This window comes from Aethalodelphis obliquidens, unplaced genomic scaffold, assembly GCF_003676395.1.
Source record: "Aethalodelphis obliquidens isolate GAN/ISIS:26980383/991018 unplaced genomic scaffold, ASM367639v1 scaffold78, whole genome shotgun sequence".
NCBI lineage: Eukaryota > Metazoa > Chordata > Mammalia > Artiodactyla > Delphinidae > Aethalodelphis > Aethalodelphis obliquidens.
This window is the reverse complement of record NW_020838022.1, coordinates 3,078,927-3,095,591: the sequence shown is the minus strand read 5'-3', so window position 1 is coordinate 3,095,591 and position 16,665 is coordinate 3,078,927. Positions and strand designations below refer to the sequence as shown.

Here is a 16,665-nt window from a genome sequence, read left to right as displayed (position 1 = left end):
TATATATATATATATATATATATATATATATATATATATATATATATAACTTACTTAAAGCAGAAAATGAATTTATAAATAAGAAATATCCCAGTATCTTCCACAGAGAGTACATCCAATACCTGAACAATTACTATACCTGGAAAAAGGCGCATTCTGAATACTTCTTCCAAATTGCCTCTGACTTGGGCTTATTCTGACAATATTTTGCATACATTTGAAAATCATCTTTCTGTGATAAAAAGAAAATTCAAGGGTATTAGCAATTTGTGAGCATGTACTTTTCTTATCAAGGAAGCCTGAGCAAGGGTTAGTATGGCCAAGCATCACAGGGAATGTGGCCTAAAGGGCCTGTCACACTGGCAGCTGGTCAGAAGCCCTTTTTATATTCCAAGAACAGCATGCCCATCAGACCAGGTACAGGGACACATAATTATCCAAGGAATTTCATAACTTCCATTTACCAAGTTTAAGAGTTAGAGGGAGAAAAGGAAAGTCAGAGGCAGAAAAGTCTTCTTTGAATGAACTATGAAAACAGACTACTTTTTTCATTACTATGAGGTAACAGGATACCAAGAAATATGCTCCTTCTATGCTTTCAGTCTCTCGACTCCCTAGTGAATGAACTTATAGTAACTCCCGAGGTCTTTGGTCCCTCGGAGCATCATCATTGTACCATAACACTGCAAGGCATCTGCCCATGCTATTCTCTCTCCCTGGAATCATCTTTATTTGACCCACATGTAATGGGCTACCTCCTACTCACTCATTAGCATTCATCTCATGAGTCATCTCTTCTACACAACCATCATTTATACCTCCAGTCAATATCAGATGCACCTCTTCTTGGCTCCTATAGGACCCTTTGTATATCTCTAATATACCACATCTCACACTGTACACAATGGATTCCCTGTCTTTCTATGCGGATGGTCTTGGTATTCCGCATTGCCTAGTAAAGTGCTTGGCACAGAGTAGGTATTCAGTAGATGGCTGTTGAATGAATGAACAGACCAACAGGCACTTATTAAACCCCTACTGATTGCCAAGAACCATGCTGACCTTATTAGAGATACAAAAATACATGGGATATGGACCCTGCCTCAATGAGCTTTCCATCTAGTTGGAGCAGATTTCATGAATATGTGTAAAGATGCGTAGTAATGTAAAATTCCCAATGAGTAGCACAGACATTAAGTACTACAGTTCAAAGGAAAGAGAGGTTGTTGTTGCTTGGGGAAGTTGGGGAGGAATTTGGCCATGATTTAAACGCGTTTGAAGTTTGGATATGTTGAGAAAGGTTCTGCCTTATCCTTATTATTTTCTCATGCCATAAACGCTTTCTGAGACAAGATATCTCCTTGGAAGCTTTCAGTGATCACCTCTATCAAACTGACTCTCAAATCAAGACAAAACTGATCTTTCAAGAAGAGGAGGAACTAGATAAGCAGAGAACATTGTGAGAGAAAACTCTAATGGAAGAGAGTATGATTACAAAGCCTGGGAAGTCAATTGTACTAAGTACACTCTTAGGACGTAGAGAAATGAGCCTCCCTGAATGATCTTGTAGAATAAAAGGAACACACAGCTCCCCATTTTGCAAAGTTCCTGTGATAGATGCCTTGGTGTCTGAAAGCCAGACTCCATTTGATTCAAAGACTTCACGTGTATTAGAGGGGAATATCAAGGCATCTCTTAGGCTAAAAATTAACCAAGCCAAGAATGGTTGTGCTGAGATGATCCCAAATCTCCCATCTTCACAGCCAGGATGGTCCTTGGACTCCTGGGATCACCCAGGGGTCAGTGGACACAAGCTGAGCCATTGTAGCATTTGATACCACAGAACACAATGGCCACTTGCACGTTCGAATACCCCATTCCTGTAACAAAACTTGGTTTAGCCTCAAATACTTGCTGGAGTGATGTGTTTCCTCCAAAAACATAAAGACATAAAAAATAATGCCTACCTTGTCTCTAAATCTGTAAAATGACCTGCTCTTTTGGTGGCCTATATTTATCTATTTTGAAATAATCATTGAACTAACCCTTTCCAGGAAACAAGGTCCCACTCTTTCTGGAGCAACAACGCAATCTTCCAGACTGCTCATGAAAATGCTGTAAAAATTTCAAAGAAAAAAATGATATGATTTTGTGTGAAATACGCTACATTGATCAATAACCTTTTAAATAAAAATCACGAAAAAGAAAATTCAATTCAGCAATTACATACTTGCTATGGAATTCATATATTTCTGCCATATTTCCAAAGAGAACATCCTTTTTATTTCTCAGGAGAGGTGGTATAAGGTCAAACATCTCTGGATTATCCATCTCCTCTCTATAGCCCTACCCAAAATAAATACATTTATTCATTTAAAAAATATTTACATCAACATTTGATTGGGCCACCAAAGATATAGGTATAGCAGAACATATATGGGATTAATGGGTAAAGCTGTTTAAATTTTAACATTCAAATTTTCTAGTTCCCAAAGTTATCCACTATTATTATTATTATTATTTTAGATAGTAGAACAAGGAAGTCAAGGTTTTCTACTCAATGGGTAGAATAAAGTGACAGCTCTTTGGCCTTCAGGGTAGCTTATAGGAAAACAAAATAGAGACAAAATAGAAACCAGGTATGAAAAATGATATTACAGGTCATTAACTTCTCCTTAAACAGGCAATAATTGTTTAGTTTTTTTCAGACCAAATTAATATTATGACATTTGTATCAAGAGAATGTTTTTCTCCCATACTTAACGCTTTACATCACAATCTCTAAAGAGCACCCTGGGAATAATGATAACAATCTGCTGTATTCCTAAGGGAACAGCTTATCTGTTCTGTAACAAATTCTGAACCCACAATTCTCACTGCTGAGGGAGAACCTGAATATGCACATTTAACAATCAAGGAAGGAGACAAAAAGAGAAGTCTGCCCGAAGCACTTCCTAAAAGACAGGAAAATACGATCTGAGTCACTTACCAACAAAACAGCAAATAGTTCCCGAACATACACCTTCTCTGTCTGTACCAGCTCATTTAGGACGTGGCTAAAATGAAAGGACCACGTTTGTCAGTTATTTTATGGCTTTAGAATTGTATTGCAACATTTCACTTATTATCATTATAAATTGTCAAAGATGAAAATTCATAATGCAGGGGAACTACCAATGGTTTGGTTTTATCATCAAAATATAAAATTAATTCTATGGTTTCTAGAGTAAGTACTACGCACAAGACTCTTAAAAATTTTTTTTAAAAAAGAGGAGTGGGGCTCAGGAGTTATTTTTAAAGAGAAAAAAACCCCATCTTATTTCTAACTCACTAAGCTTAAGAATCATTTACTAAAAATTCACAAAATCTATTCCTAAAAATCTGGGGAATACTTTTTTCAATTAGCAATAATCGCGCCTCGAATAAACCTCATTGGCTATGATACTGCCACTGCGCAAAAGCTGGGAATACTTTTCTGAACAGCACAGTTTCTGCGCTATAGTTCCCTCTCTCTTGCTCAGAAAAAAATAATATTAGCATTTTAGGCACAATTTTTCCTTTTTTTCCCAGTAATGTTCTGAAATTCTCCAAGACATGATTATACTGGTTTTCTCAAATATAGATCATACTTAAGTTTCTGTAGTAATTTTTTTACTGTCTTTTTAAAATAAAACACATTTTCCTTCCAATGTGATTTCTAATTGACATCATATTTAAAATTTATTTCCTCACTCCCCAATATAAGTTACCCATTTAATTTAACTTCTATCCTTGGCTTCTTTTAAATTTTTACACTTCTAAGAATTAACATTTAACAATCTTTGACTATATACATAACTTGCTCCAAAATACTGGTTACTTACTCAAAAGTCTGTGATATAAAGTTTAAAATGTGAATATTCATATGTGTGGAATAGTAACATAATAATATAAAAGTGAACAAAACAATGATTTTTATTAGCACCTATAAAATCACATTGTATATCTACATAATCCTTTGTAGTTTTTGAAACACTGACCCATTCACTCTCACCTCTTTCATAAAAGAGGAGACTAAGATTCTGAAAAGATCTGGTTAATTTTCAAGTCACATAAACAGAATATAGGTTGGCCAGGCCTAAATCCAGGACTTCTGACTCCTTCTCTAGTATACTTCTCATCACATCCAGTAGAACCCCATTCTGTGAACTCAAAATTCTAAGCACATTTGCCTTGAACACTGAATCAGAGCCTCCTACTGGTAGATGTATATATATGGGTGTATGTTAATAAATAAAAGATACTTCTTTAAAATATCCAGGCTATTGTCATTGTCCAAACTGGAGGACTGAGCAGAACTTCTCTTCTCCTGACAATCATGCACCACTTCAATCTGAAATGAAAATAAAAGTGAAATTAGCATCTACGTAGGTATAGTTCTTTTTCATGGAACTCTAGCTCAAATTAAGTTTTCTACGTTCTAACTGTATAGATAAACTGAAAAGTAACACTATGAGTATGATTTTTTCAGAAATAACTTTGATATGTACTAGTTAAAAAAAAGTATTTTAGTTGCCTAAGAGGACAGATTTAAGATATTCATTACCATTTACTTTATATGTTAAGTAATGTTTCATTGCTTTGGCACTTCGGGAAAATGAGGTTAATTCATAAAAAGTTGATTGTACTGGGACATCCCTGGCGGTCCAGTGGCTAAGACTCCGTGTTTCCACTGCAGGGGGCACAGGTTCGACCCCTGGTTGAGGAACTAAGATCCCACATGCCGGGATTTCCCTGGTGGTGCAGTGGTTAAGAATCCGCCTGCCAATGCAGGGGATACGGGTTCAATCTCTGGTCCGGGAAGGTCCCACGTGCCTCGGAGCAACTAAGCCCGCATGCCACAGCTACTGAGCCTGCACTCTAGAGCCCGTGAGCCACAACTACTGAGCCCACGTGCTGCAACTACTGAAGCCGGCGCGCCTAGAGCCCGTGCTCCGCAGCAAGAGCAGCCACTACAATGAGAAGCCTTCACACCGCAACAACGAGTAGCCCCCGCTCTCCGCAACTAGAGAAAGCCCGCGCACAGCAACGAAGACCCAATGCAGCCCAAAATTAATTAATTAATTATTTTTAAAAAAGAACACACAAAGAAAACGTAGGGTGCTGCAGTTTTGAGGAGGCTACTCTCTGCAGATACCAGAATATCATGGCTAACTGAGAAGGAATCTTAAATCTATCAAGAAATGGATAGATGTCTGTTTTGAGCCAAGGGGATGGTCCATTAGAATCTGTCCTTTGTCCATGTTTCGTACTTGCAGGACTGGAATCACTTAGGAAAGAAATCTCCTTTTGTAAGAAGATGCAACAATTGTTTAGGTGAATTGAGGTGGGGGCAGGAATGAGAAGCTGGAACTTATGTGAGATGTTCTACAGCAATTATTCTGAACTTCAGCCAAGACCTGAGAAACTGCTCATATATCTGGGGCTACGCCAGTACTGCAATTAGACACAATGCAACAGCAGCTTTTTCTTTTCGATGAAGTTGGCTTTCAAATGCACAATATTGGTTTAGTGAATGAAAAAATATGGTTTTAGTCCCTATCCCAATTCTGCAACTACAGCAATAAGGCCAACTTTGAATTAATTAATGATATTTACTTTTATGTTGCTCTGATTTTGTCTCCAAGTCTTCCTCCCTGGTAGAGAAATATGAAAGAAGAATTTCAAACGAGAATTAAAATCAACACTTTTCATAAAAATACGTGCATGTGTGTTACAGAGACATTAATGTTCCATCATGTTTATATTAGTACTTTTAAATCACACTATACATAACAGATGATTAGTTAGACTTATCTATATGATTTCAACTTCTTACAGAGCATGTTTTGCTATGTATTCACCCATTCTCTCATTCATCAAACATTTGCTGGATTGCCGAGCAAGCACGAAGCTAGGTGTTAGTACCCATGATTATTCGCAGGTTTAGTGTTCATTCCGATAACATAAGCATTTAATCAGATGGTAGCTCACTGATTAACTGAATCAAAAAGAATTTCGGAAAAAAAATCTCAATTTAACTAACAATTATAGCCTCTGACATTTATTTGGCACTTACTACATGCCAGGCACTATTCTAAGCCCTACACGTGCATTTTCTTTTTTAACCCTCAAATCGACCCCGAGCAATAAGTACTACTTCTATCCCCATTTTATAGGTGACTAAGCTTAATATCTTGTCCAAGAAGCAAAAGTGGTACCCAAATCCATAAAGTCTACTATCAGAATCCGTGTTTCTAACCACTATATAAAACATTTCTGGGCTTCCCTGGTGGCGCAGTGGTTGAGAGTCCACCTGCCGATGCAGGGGACACGGGTTCGTGCCCCGGTCCGGGAAGATCCCACATGCCGCGGAGTGGCTACCCGTGAGCCATGGCCTCTGAGCCTGCGCGTCCGGAGCCTGTGCTCCGCAACGGGAGAGGCCACAGCAGTGAGAGGCCCGCGTACCGCAAAAAAAAAAAAAAAAAAAGACAAGGCCGTTTAGGCTCCTAATTCTCAGGGCTGCTGGAAGGAATAGACTTTTTGTCCTTTCCTCCTTGGTGGGAGCCATGACAAGGCCCGCTCAGGGAAAGACTCTGTTGTTAAGTTCTCTAAATCTTATCCTTCACTTTCATTTACTTAAAAATATATTCTATATGGGAATATTTACCTTTACACGATATATATGTAAATAGATAAATATAAATTAGACTTAGTGGCAATTACCATATAAAATCAATTTCTCAATAAATACTGATACCCATCACTTTAAAGAAACTTGATATACAGACATCCAAAGATACTTATAAAGGAAACTTAGGGAGCTTTACTTATTAGCTTTACTAATTAATTCTTTGCAAATACATTAAGAGATGAAAAAGGAATATATACACAACTTATGAAGAATGCACCTTTTTCTGAAAAGCAAGGTAGATGTATTCATTCTTTTAACAATATGACTATATATATGTATATATATATACATATATATATATATATATATATATATATATATATATAATTCTTAAGCACCTATACTCTCTGCTAAGCTTTGTGTCTGGTGCTGGGCATACAAACGTGAACTGCACACAGTCCCTGCTCTGACAGAGCTTACGGTCTAGCAAGAGAGACAGGAAACAGGCAATGACGCTAAAGCTGAGAAGAAATGAAGAGGGGCTTTTTATGCCATGGCATGAACACCTGACCGAACTGGGGTGCAGGGGAGGAGGAGAGGCAGGAAGGAAAAGCTTACCTGAAGGAAGAGGCCTAGAGATAGGAAATCTGATGGCAGAGTAGGAGAGAACAGTAGGTGTAAAGTCCAAAAGGCAAGACAACTAGGGGCATTTAAGAAAAGAAAGTGGGAAACAGGGAGCCTGTTGTAGTTGCCAAGGCAACAGATGGTTGTTAGGCTGGATTCCGGAAGTGGCAGTGAGGGCTAGCAGGGCGGATGGAAACAAGTGGGTCTTTTGGACTGATTAGAGGTCAGGAGTGAGTGAGAAAGGGGAGCAGGAGAAATGGCATCAGTTTTGGGGTTCGCTGAGACTGAGCTGCCAGTAGGAAATTCAAGGAGGCAAATTGGAAGCGGAGACTCTGAAGTTTAGGAGAAAGATCTAGACTACAGCTACAGATTTGGGAGCTCAAACCACATCTTACCCCTCGCACACAATGTTCTTCCATAACTTCCCTCTGTATGAAATGTTAATTCAGCAAATAGTTACCACATCTTGCTAGGTGCCAGGCACTGTGTTAGATACAAGATTCTATTTGATGCAAATTAATGAAAATAAACAAACAAAAACAACAAAAAAACAGTTTGACTTATTTTATAAAAAATTAACACTTATGCCTTGATTTGACCAAATCTTTTTTTTTTTACCAAATCTTATATATTTGGCTTAGCAATTAAAAGTCTTGAAGAGTTATTTGGAACTGATTGTTAGAATCCCCACTACTCACAGACCAATTAGGTAAAATGAACAGTGTTTGTAGCATAAATAATGCTCTGATTTAATTTAGAAACCATGATGGATAACAGATAAAATCATTTATCCATCCATGTCATTTATTCAGTAAGCTGCCTTCTTCCTTATAAATACATTAGGCAGTTCTAAACCGAGGCAAATTCAAGCTACTCCCAACAAATAGTTTTATTCTGGGTGACAGAGAGTCTCTACAATGAAAGCAAGCTTGATTTATTTTAACGTGGCCAATTGTTTCCGTCTTATGAGTGGTCATTTGATGAAAGGGAATAATCTACTTTTTATATAGTTTTTTTCCAAGGTAATTTTATTATGAAAAAAAGGAGAAAGTTAATCCTAGGCAGAATGCAAGAATGAACTGCTGCTGGTTTTAGATGCCAAACTGGTTTTTCACACGTACACAAACTCAGAAAATGTACTGATGAAAAGTAATAAAGATGGGTACCTTTTGAAAAAAGTTTACATGCTTGAAAGAAAGAGTATCCAACTCCCACTGCAGAAAGAAAGTGTAACGCCATTAAATAAGAATATCAGAAAGAAAAAAAATGAAACAACACAAAACAAAATGTACTTTTAGTGACTAAGGCCTTGAGTGGGTCTTAGGCAGTCTTTTCAGAGCTCTATTTCTCAACCTGAGGCATGCCGCTTTCGGAACGCCTTCAGAGGAGTTGAGCTTTTGGAAGACCATAAAGCAAGAGGCCTTAGTCATGAGGGAAAGAATAGTCTAGTTTATTGAGTATTTTTTTATATTCTACAATTTTTTTCCACTTTGTCTTCACAACAACACTTTGAAATCGGTAGGTATTATTGCTCCTATTTTACAGACAAGGAAACCAAGGCAAAACCAACAAAGGAGGTTAAGTGAACTGCCCAAGGTCACATAACCCATGAATGGAGCCAGAAATCTGAGCTCTGTCTTCTGTTCAGGAATATCAACCTATTCTATTTTTATTCTCATAGCTGTTGGTTTTTATGCCCTATTGGTTGTTTGTTCTTTTTATTCTTTTTCCCAGTATCTTCTTAGTATAATTTATTTATGGCATTGTTCATGGTTTGACTTGTGAGTATATTTTTATATTTAATAACTATTAACTATATAACTTTCATCATCTTAGCCTAGTTATCTGCTTTCATCACCTCGTTTTAATCTGATCCATGCTGGGGCTGAGCTGGATTTTTATATTCATTATGCCTGGCTCAGGCTTTCTCTGATTTTCAAAGCAGTTCCCATCATTAATGAAGTCTCTGATTCTCTCAGATCAAAGAGACCGAATTTAGTCCCATGTTCACCCACTCAACTAACTTAGGGCCCCAAAGGCCAAATTTCTTTCCCCTAAGAGGCCCCAGAGGCAGCTCAAGAAAAACCTTGGGGCAATAGTCATCTTATTTCCACAGTAGCTCAACATCACAGTGAGGATAATTTTTTTTATCCCATAGAACGTAGAAAACAGAAATGGATATTACCTGTTTAACACTACTCTACAAAGATTAAAACGAGTAAACGAACTTTGTAACAGTTAATTACCAGTGAAACTACTCAATTTACCTGTGCCCATTTAGAAAAGGCAATTCATTCGATTATCTATCTATCTATCTTATCATTCACTTACTAGAAGCTAATAAGAACCAAGTGATAGTTTATCCCGAAAAGTGGTAAATACATGCGTGTATATACCAGTTTCATATGCTTTCCTCTACCTGCTGAAGAAAAGGGTGAGTTTGATGCTAGTATAATGTTCATATTCATTGCAACACTGGGCAATTCAGTCCAGATGTGCACCATCCTGTACTATACTATACTACTACTATGTTTAATTATTGTACGATAATCTCTATCACAACTCCTGCCTTGTGCAATGTAATCTGTACATGACCAAGGACGCTAAAAATAAAATTTCAGTTTCTCGGGACTGAAGAATGAGTTCAGTATTTACATCAAGAGTAACAAAGTAAACAATAGCAGGGAAAGAAGAGATAGAAAAGGGGAATGTAAGATACTCTACCTTGTTCAGGTGAAAAAAATGGTTCTCTAGATCTGATCAAACTGTCAGAAGCAGGTACTACAGATGGAATTGGCCTCACGTGCTTATCAGTCAGGTTTCTGAAACCGGCTTGTTGGTTCTCAAATATACTTCGGAGGTTTTCAAGCTTGAGTTGTATGGTCTGCATTTGAACCTGCAGGTTGCATAAGAATTCTATGAAATAGTTTCTGAAATGGGGGTCATTACAAATCCTATTACATTTCTCAGACTCAGACAGATAAAAAATTAATATAGAGTTTAATATATAACTAGAAGAAATTTAGGAAAGTAATGGGAAACAGATTAATGCATTATTTCACATGGTTATAAAACCAGAAGGTCTCAGCCAAAACAACTTGAAGAAGAAATTTATCAAGCAGTCATGAAATAGGTCACTGCATAAAGTGATTTACCCTTCATTGGGTGAAAGGGGATCAAGGCCTGAAAAGAAGGCGTGTTTGGTACGAGAAAGCCACCAGGTTAAGCATTATCACGGTAGTTTGTTATATTTTAGCCTGCAGGACATTCTATAGTTCACCATGTCGTAAAAGGTTCCTCAGAGCCACTGATGATTTGAGGCAGCTAGAGAATCACTTGGTTATCGCCATGTTTGTGATCTTCTGGAGTATTCCCCTCAGATCTGCAGCTAAGAATGGATTTAGATACTGCTCCAAACTTAAGGGTCAATGAGACATTTTAGCAGCAAATAGCATCACAAATGCTCTTATCCACAATGTGGAGACAGGGCTTCATGGCAGCTGCAACAGGGTGGTGCTGAACTAACCTATAGCTCTCTACCCTGCCAACACCAGCCTCTGCTGCTCCCCCTTCCCCAAGAAGACACAGATCCTTCCCTCATCTCTTCATCCTCAAACTGAGTAGGAAAGCCAGATCTGTGTCCCCAGAGCATCTGCTGGTAGTCACTGCAGCACGAAGGAAAGATGTTTTGGGTAGAGTGTTCTTGATATGGGTCCAATATTCTAGGACAGTTTTGGGCCTTAGTCCAAGGATGCACAAGAAAATGTATGTGAGAGCTCCTAGTATGTGAAAAGAGTTGAAAAATAAGGCAGTCATGGGACTTCCCTGGCGGTCCAGTGGTTAAGACTCTGCGCTTGCACTGCAGGGGGCACGGGTTCGATCCCTGGTCGGGGAACTAAGATCCTGCGTGCCGCGTGGTGTGGCCAAAAAAATAAAACTAAACAATAAATTAAAAAATTAAAAATACTGCAGTCAGAATTCAGAAAGGAAATTACTCTTCATTACAAGGCAAACATAAGCCTTTGGATTCTTTGACGCCTAACAGTGGCCCTGATACAACCCCTAATCCTTGAGAGAACTGTGTCATTGCAACGTGATATAAAGTTACCTGTGAAGCAGTAAAACTCTTATCAACACTAGTGCAATTATAGTTTTTTAAAGTTTGTTTACTTGCCCCCAAAAGCCTCTTACCTTGAGTTCAGGGGATAAAATCATATCAAATTCATACTGCAGGGCTTCAGGACCATAATTTATAAAGGGTGCAGCCATTTCAAGAAAAGTTTCCATGTCTTGGAGGGCTTTCTGAGCATCTTTCTTAGACTGAAACTTATTTATTTCTTGATTAGCCAGAAGGCACTCTCCTTCATCACAGCACTGGTGAGCCTGGTGAGCAAATCACACACATGCACAAACCATGAATGAATAAAGAAGAAATATGTTTGTCCCTTAGGAGAGTGTTTATCAGCTCTGGCTTCTGTGAATCAGAGTTGTTTTCAGAGCTGTTAAAAAAAAAAAAGATATCCGGTTTCTACCCCCAGAAATTCTGATTCAGTAGCTCTGGGCTGTAAGCCAGGCATTTATATTTTTACAGCATTCCACAGGTACTTCTTTTTTTAAATTTTATTTATTTATTTGTTTATTTTTGGCTGTGTTGTCTTCATTGCTGTGCACGGGCTTTCTCTGGTTGCAGCGAGTGGGGGCTGCTCTTTTTCGTTACGGTGCGTGGGTTTCTCATTGCAGTGGCTTCTCTTGTTGCACAGCACGGCCTCTAGGCGCGTGGGCTTCAGTAGTTGTGGCACGCGGGCTCAGCAGTTGTGGTGCACAGGCTTAGTTGCTCCGCGGCATGTGGGATCTTCCCGGACCAGGGCATGAACCCGCGTCCCCTGCATCGGCAGGCGGACTCTCAACCACTGCGCCACCCGGGAAGCCCCCCTCTTCTTTCTTTTTAATTGAAGTATAGTTGATTTATAATGTTGTGTTAATTTCTGCTGTACAGCAATGTGATTCAGTTATACATATACATACATTCTTTTTCATATTCTTTTCCATTATGGTTTATTACAGGATATTGAATATAGTTCCCTGTGCTATACAGTAGGGGCTTGTTGTTTATCCATCCTATATGTAATAGTTTGCATCTGCTAATCTGAAACTTCCACTCCATCCCTCCCTCACCCCCCCTCCGCCTTGGCAACCACAAGTCTCTGTGTCTCCACAGGTATTTCTGACACCCAGCCAAGTGTGGGAAGTGCTGTACTCATTTCATAATGAGGAATTCATTCTGCAGCAGGTGTCTGACCATTCTCTCAACACCAGCACTTCAGCTGCACGTTATTTTCCCAAAATCAATAATTGAAATATGAAACTCCTCGCAAAATATCAAGTGTAATATAAGTGCATAATGATTGCCAAGGACAAGGATAAAAGTTTCCTTGCCAGAGAAGGAGATGTACAGATTAGAATGCTCACATTCAGATCCGATGCCTATAAGTGACACCCCTATTTTACATTCCACTGCCATGATCACAACTTCTCTTCACCGCCTAATCATCAAAGGGGTCAGACCCACAAGCCATGGAGGAATAGTTTCCAATCACTGTTTAATTTGTTATTGCTGTAACTATGAAATGTGGAATGGGTGTCAGGCTTTAGCAAAATGCCCCCAGGGCTTTTTTAAGTGTTCTGATTGCAAACTATCACCAGGGCAGAGGCTACAGAGATGGACCCAAAATAGAGGAAGCCACTGCCACCACCACGTCAATATTCAGAACAGAGGCCAAAATTCGTACAATACTGGACCTGCTCTGAATACTGCAAAGTAGACGGAGTAAACAAGCATAATCAAACTCAGTCCTTCAGACTTCTTACAAATTTAATTCCAAAGCTATACCAGACCTTAGCCCCATAGCCTCTGAGAAGGACCCAGGGGAAAAAAAAAAGTATCTTCTCTTTCAGAAATGCACCATGTCCTATGACACTACCTGCTGTAGGATTTTATGCATCTTAAAGGTCCTGCTGAGCTGTATCCGTTTGGTTTTGATCTCATTCACCAAAATATCAGAAAGGTAACGTAGCTCATTGCACCTCTGGCAGATCAAATCCAGGGCGTAATGGTGACTTGCTGCGAGCCTGTGTCCATGTAGTATCACGAACTGGGCCTTTGCTAACAGGTCCTGATTTTAAGAAAGAAGGGAAACAAAAACTGCATGATCTCTTTCTGAATAGAGGGGGAGAAAAGAATGCAATTAAACAAGCATAAATGGTCGAACCAGAGACATATATTGCCAAATATACAGTTTGTTGTCATACTTCTGCTGGCTGCAAAAAAAGCCTCCAGTTACAGTCACTAGTTATGGCAGTGATGTCATCAGAAGCTCATGCACTTCTGGTCACAGAAACAGAAAATTAACCAGCCTGCCCAGAATGTGGATTAGATTTGTTCCTCTTGCTATGTACAGATTTAGAACAGAACCGCATATATCAAATGAGGTACACAAAAGCCAAGTGAAAGCTAAGGGATTTCATATCATTTCAGTCTTGGAAATCCCATTAGGTCTAGTCAGCATCTACCTGAGTACTTTACACACATGAAGTGACCGTCACAGGGTTTCCCTGTCAAAAGGGATCTCAGCAGCCTAGTCTCTACTCTATCAACTACTGACCGTCCCCCAGCCCCACCCAGTATAGCGCAAGATGAAAAAGTTCTGGAGATCTGTTATACAACAACGTGAATACACTCAATGAACTGTACACTTCAAAATGGTGGAGATGGTAAATTTTATGTTGTGTGTCTTTTACCACAATTAAAACTAAAACTTATTCAAAACACAACAAAACAAAATGAAAACAAACAAAACAAAACCAAACAAAAAATTCAAAGCTCCCTAGTTTGCAAGCCAGTTTGCCTTCTCCTTCTCCTATACCATAAAGATTTGTAAGTTGCCCCATGATCACAAAGATCTACAAGCACAATTTCAGAACTAGGCACCACGACTGCTGCCTCTCAATTTTGGTTTTTAGATGCTTGTGGTACACCCATAAATCTATTTGTTTGCTGAGAACACACCTTAAAAACAATGGCCTTACTCTCACATACGAGACAGGAGAGCAAGGCTAGAATGTGCTGGGTATTAAAGCCATGAGTCCAAGCTTTAAGACCAGCAGAACAATGATAGCTGGCTCTTGTGGGTACTTACTATATATCCATATATCCCAGGTACTGTGCTAAGTGTTTTATCTACAGCATCTAAATAAATCCTCACAATCACTCTGAAAAGTAGGTCATTACATCCCCAATGTATAGATGAGGACAACTGGTAAGGCTAAGTAGATCTATCTGTATGAATCTATGTTTGGTTCAATTGCATATATCAAATGATGGTTATTTAAGGAATTATATTGTTATGTTTCCATCATTTTCAAATACCAAATAGCATTCTTTTTTTTTTTTTTTTTTTTTTTTTTTGCGGTACGCGGGCCTATCACTGCTGTGGCCTCTCCCGTTGCAGAGCACAGGCTCCGGACGCGCAGGCTCAGTGGCCATGACTCACGGGCCCAACCGCTCCGTGGCATGTGGGATCTTCCCGGACCGGGGCATGAACCCATGTCCCCTGCATCGGCAGGCAGACTCTCAAGCACTGCACCACCAGGGAAGCCCGCGTTTAGCATTCTTGATAGACAATTTTCTAGCTTCTTCAAAATGATTTATGCTTTTGTTCCTATTGGTGGGCCTGCAACAGTTACAACTACATAACATAACTGCAGAGTCAACTCAGGCCCACACTGAACAAAACAGAATATAGACCAATATTACTGAACCAATTATACAGATTGTTGCTATGAGAGATTAATTATAATAAGGGTTTATATTACTAAAAAACATCAAAATGTGACTATTATACCCCATAAATATAGAGAACATCTAAAATGTAATCTTACCTGAGAATTTTCATCTAAGTTTTCCAACTTTTTAATTTTTTGTTTTACTTGAGCTATATTCCCTGTTACATCTGCCAACTCTGCTTGTTGGTTTAAAAGAAGTTCAGCTTCACTCACGAGCTAAAAATAAGGGGGAGAAAAAGTCTTAAAAGCATATAAATTATTAAGCATTTTCCCTTAATAATCAAGTTTTGTAGTAAATGCTAGTAATTAAGAACATCAATATGGAAAAATCGCACATATGGAAAATGTCTTCAGTTATTTTATTCACAGAAATCAATTTAATCTGTTAAAATTTAACCTGCTAGACGTCAGTGTGTACTGATGATTTATAAAAGATCACTATGTACATGTAAGGGCATGTGTATATGGACAGGTATGGAAGTATATATACGTGTATATACATGCATATATATTCCCTAGCTCTATGGTGAATGGTTCTAGAAACAAAGACCCTTCAGTAGCAATGAGCACACCTAGCACCCAGATCTTGGTCTTTAATATCATTTCCCAGAAAAAGAAAGTGGGGCTTTGCAGGAAATTGGCTGGTTCCAGGGCTGAAGCAGAGTAGGAATAAGATTAGTTTAGAACATCTCTTTATGCCAGGAAGTAAAGAAGTGATCAAAATGTTTGGACATGTCACAAGGACACAGCAGTCAGGTGGAAACACCAAAACAGTTAAGAACAGTAATGAATTAAAAACTAGGAAGCCATGAGCCCAATAAATAGATAAACACCAAACAGCATTCTTTTTTTTTTTTTTAAAACCCCCCTTTATTTATTTGGCCACACTGCACAGCTTGTGGGACCTTTGTTCCCCAACCAGGGATTGAACCCGGGCCCTCAGCTGTGAGAGCGCAGAGTCCTAACCACTGGAATGCTAGGGAACTCCCCCAGACAGTATTCTTGATAGACAATTTTCTAGCTTCTTCAAAATGATTTGTACTCTTGTTCCTATTGGTGGGCCTGAAACAGTTACAACTCCATGACATATCTACACTGAGATATGAAGATCAGCATTTCACAACCATCATACTTTGAAGCAAGAATCATCAGTTGATGCTAAACTGGATGGGGAATTTTTGATGAGGAACAAGATATTTGCATGGCTTTAAATTTTCTCCCCACATATTGTCTACTAGTTGCAAGAGGGAAAAAAGTAACTATACTCTGGAGAAATTCAACAACACTCTGACAGGGTGATCAAAACCCCTACCAACAATGAGGGGCAGATGGACCTCATCTACCTGCAGATGTGATACCCTCCAAAGGAAACATCACTTATGCAGTATTCTTGCTGGTCATGCGGAGATTAATCTAATCATGAGACAATGTCAGACAAACTCAAAATGGTGAATATTTTATTTTAAAAATGACTGTATTTTTCCAAAATGTCAGTGTCATAAAAGACAAAGAAAGGCTATGGAAATGTTATAGATTAAAGGAGACTA

At 38.7% G+C, this 16,665-nt stretch overlaps 1 protein-coding gene and 1 pseudogene across 1 annotated transcript in view; both read right to left on the bottom strand.

The window, feature by feature from the left end:
• The window catches only part of MCF2 (MCF.2 cell line derived transforming sequence), a 55,892-nt gene that overhangs the window by 22,446 nt on the left and 16,781 nt on the right, over positions 1-16,665 (bottom strand). The window contains exons 7-17 of the mRNA XM_027092451.1: positions 15,215-15,334; positions 13,258-13,449; positions 11,468-11,659; positions 10,001-10,172; positions 8,443-8,490; positions 5,638-5,675; positions 4,284-4,372; positions 2,990-3,056; positions 2,231-2,346; positions 2,046-2,115; positions 140-232 (exon numbers count right to left, since the gene is read on the bottom strand). Coding sequence (XP_026948252.1) covers positions 140-232; positions 2,046-2,115; positions 2,231-2,346; positions 2,990-3,056; positions 4,284-4,372; positions 5,638-5,675; positions 8,443-8,490; positions 10,001-10,172; positions 11,468-11,659; positions 13,258-13,449; positions 15,215-15,334 — 1,197 coding nt within the window. The remainder of the gene's footprint in view (positions 1-139; positions 233-2,045; positions 2,116-2,230; positions 2,347-2,989; positions 3,057-4,283; positions 4,373-5,637; positions 5,676-8,442; positions 8,491-10,000; positions 10,173-11,467; positions 11,660-13,257; positions 13,450-15,214; positions 15,335-16,665) is intronic.
• On the bottom strand, positions 3,336-3,462 carry LOC113612552 (uncharacterized; annotated as a pseudogene).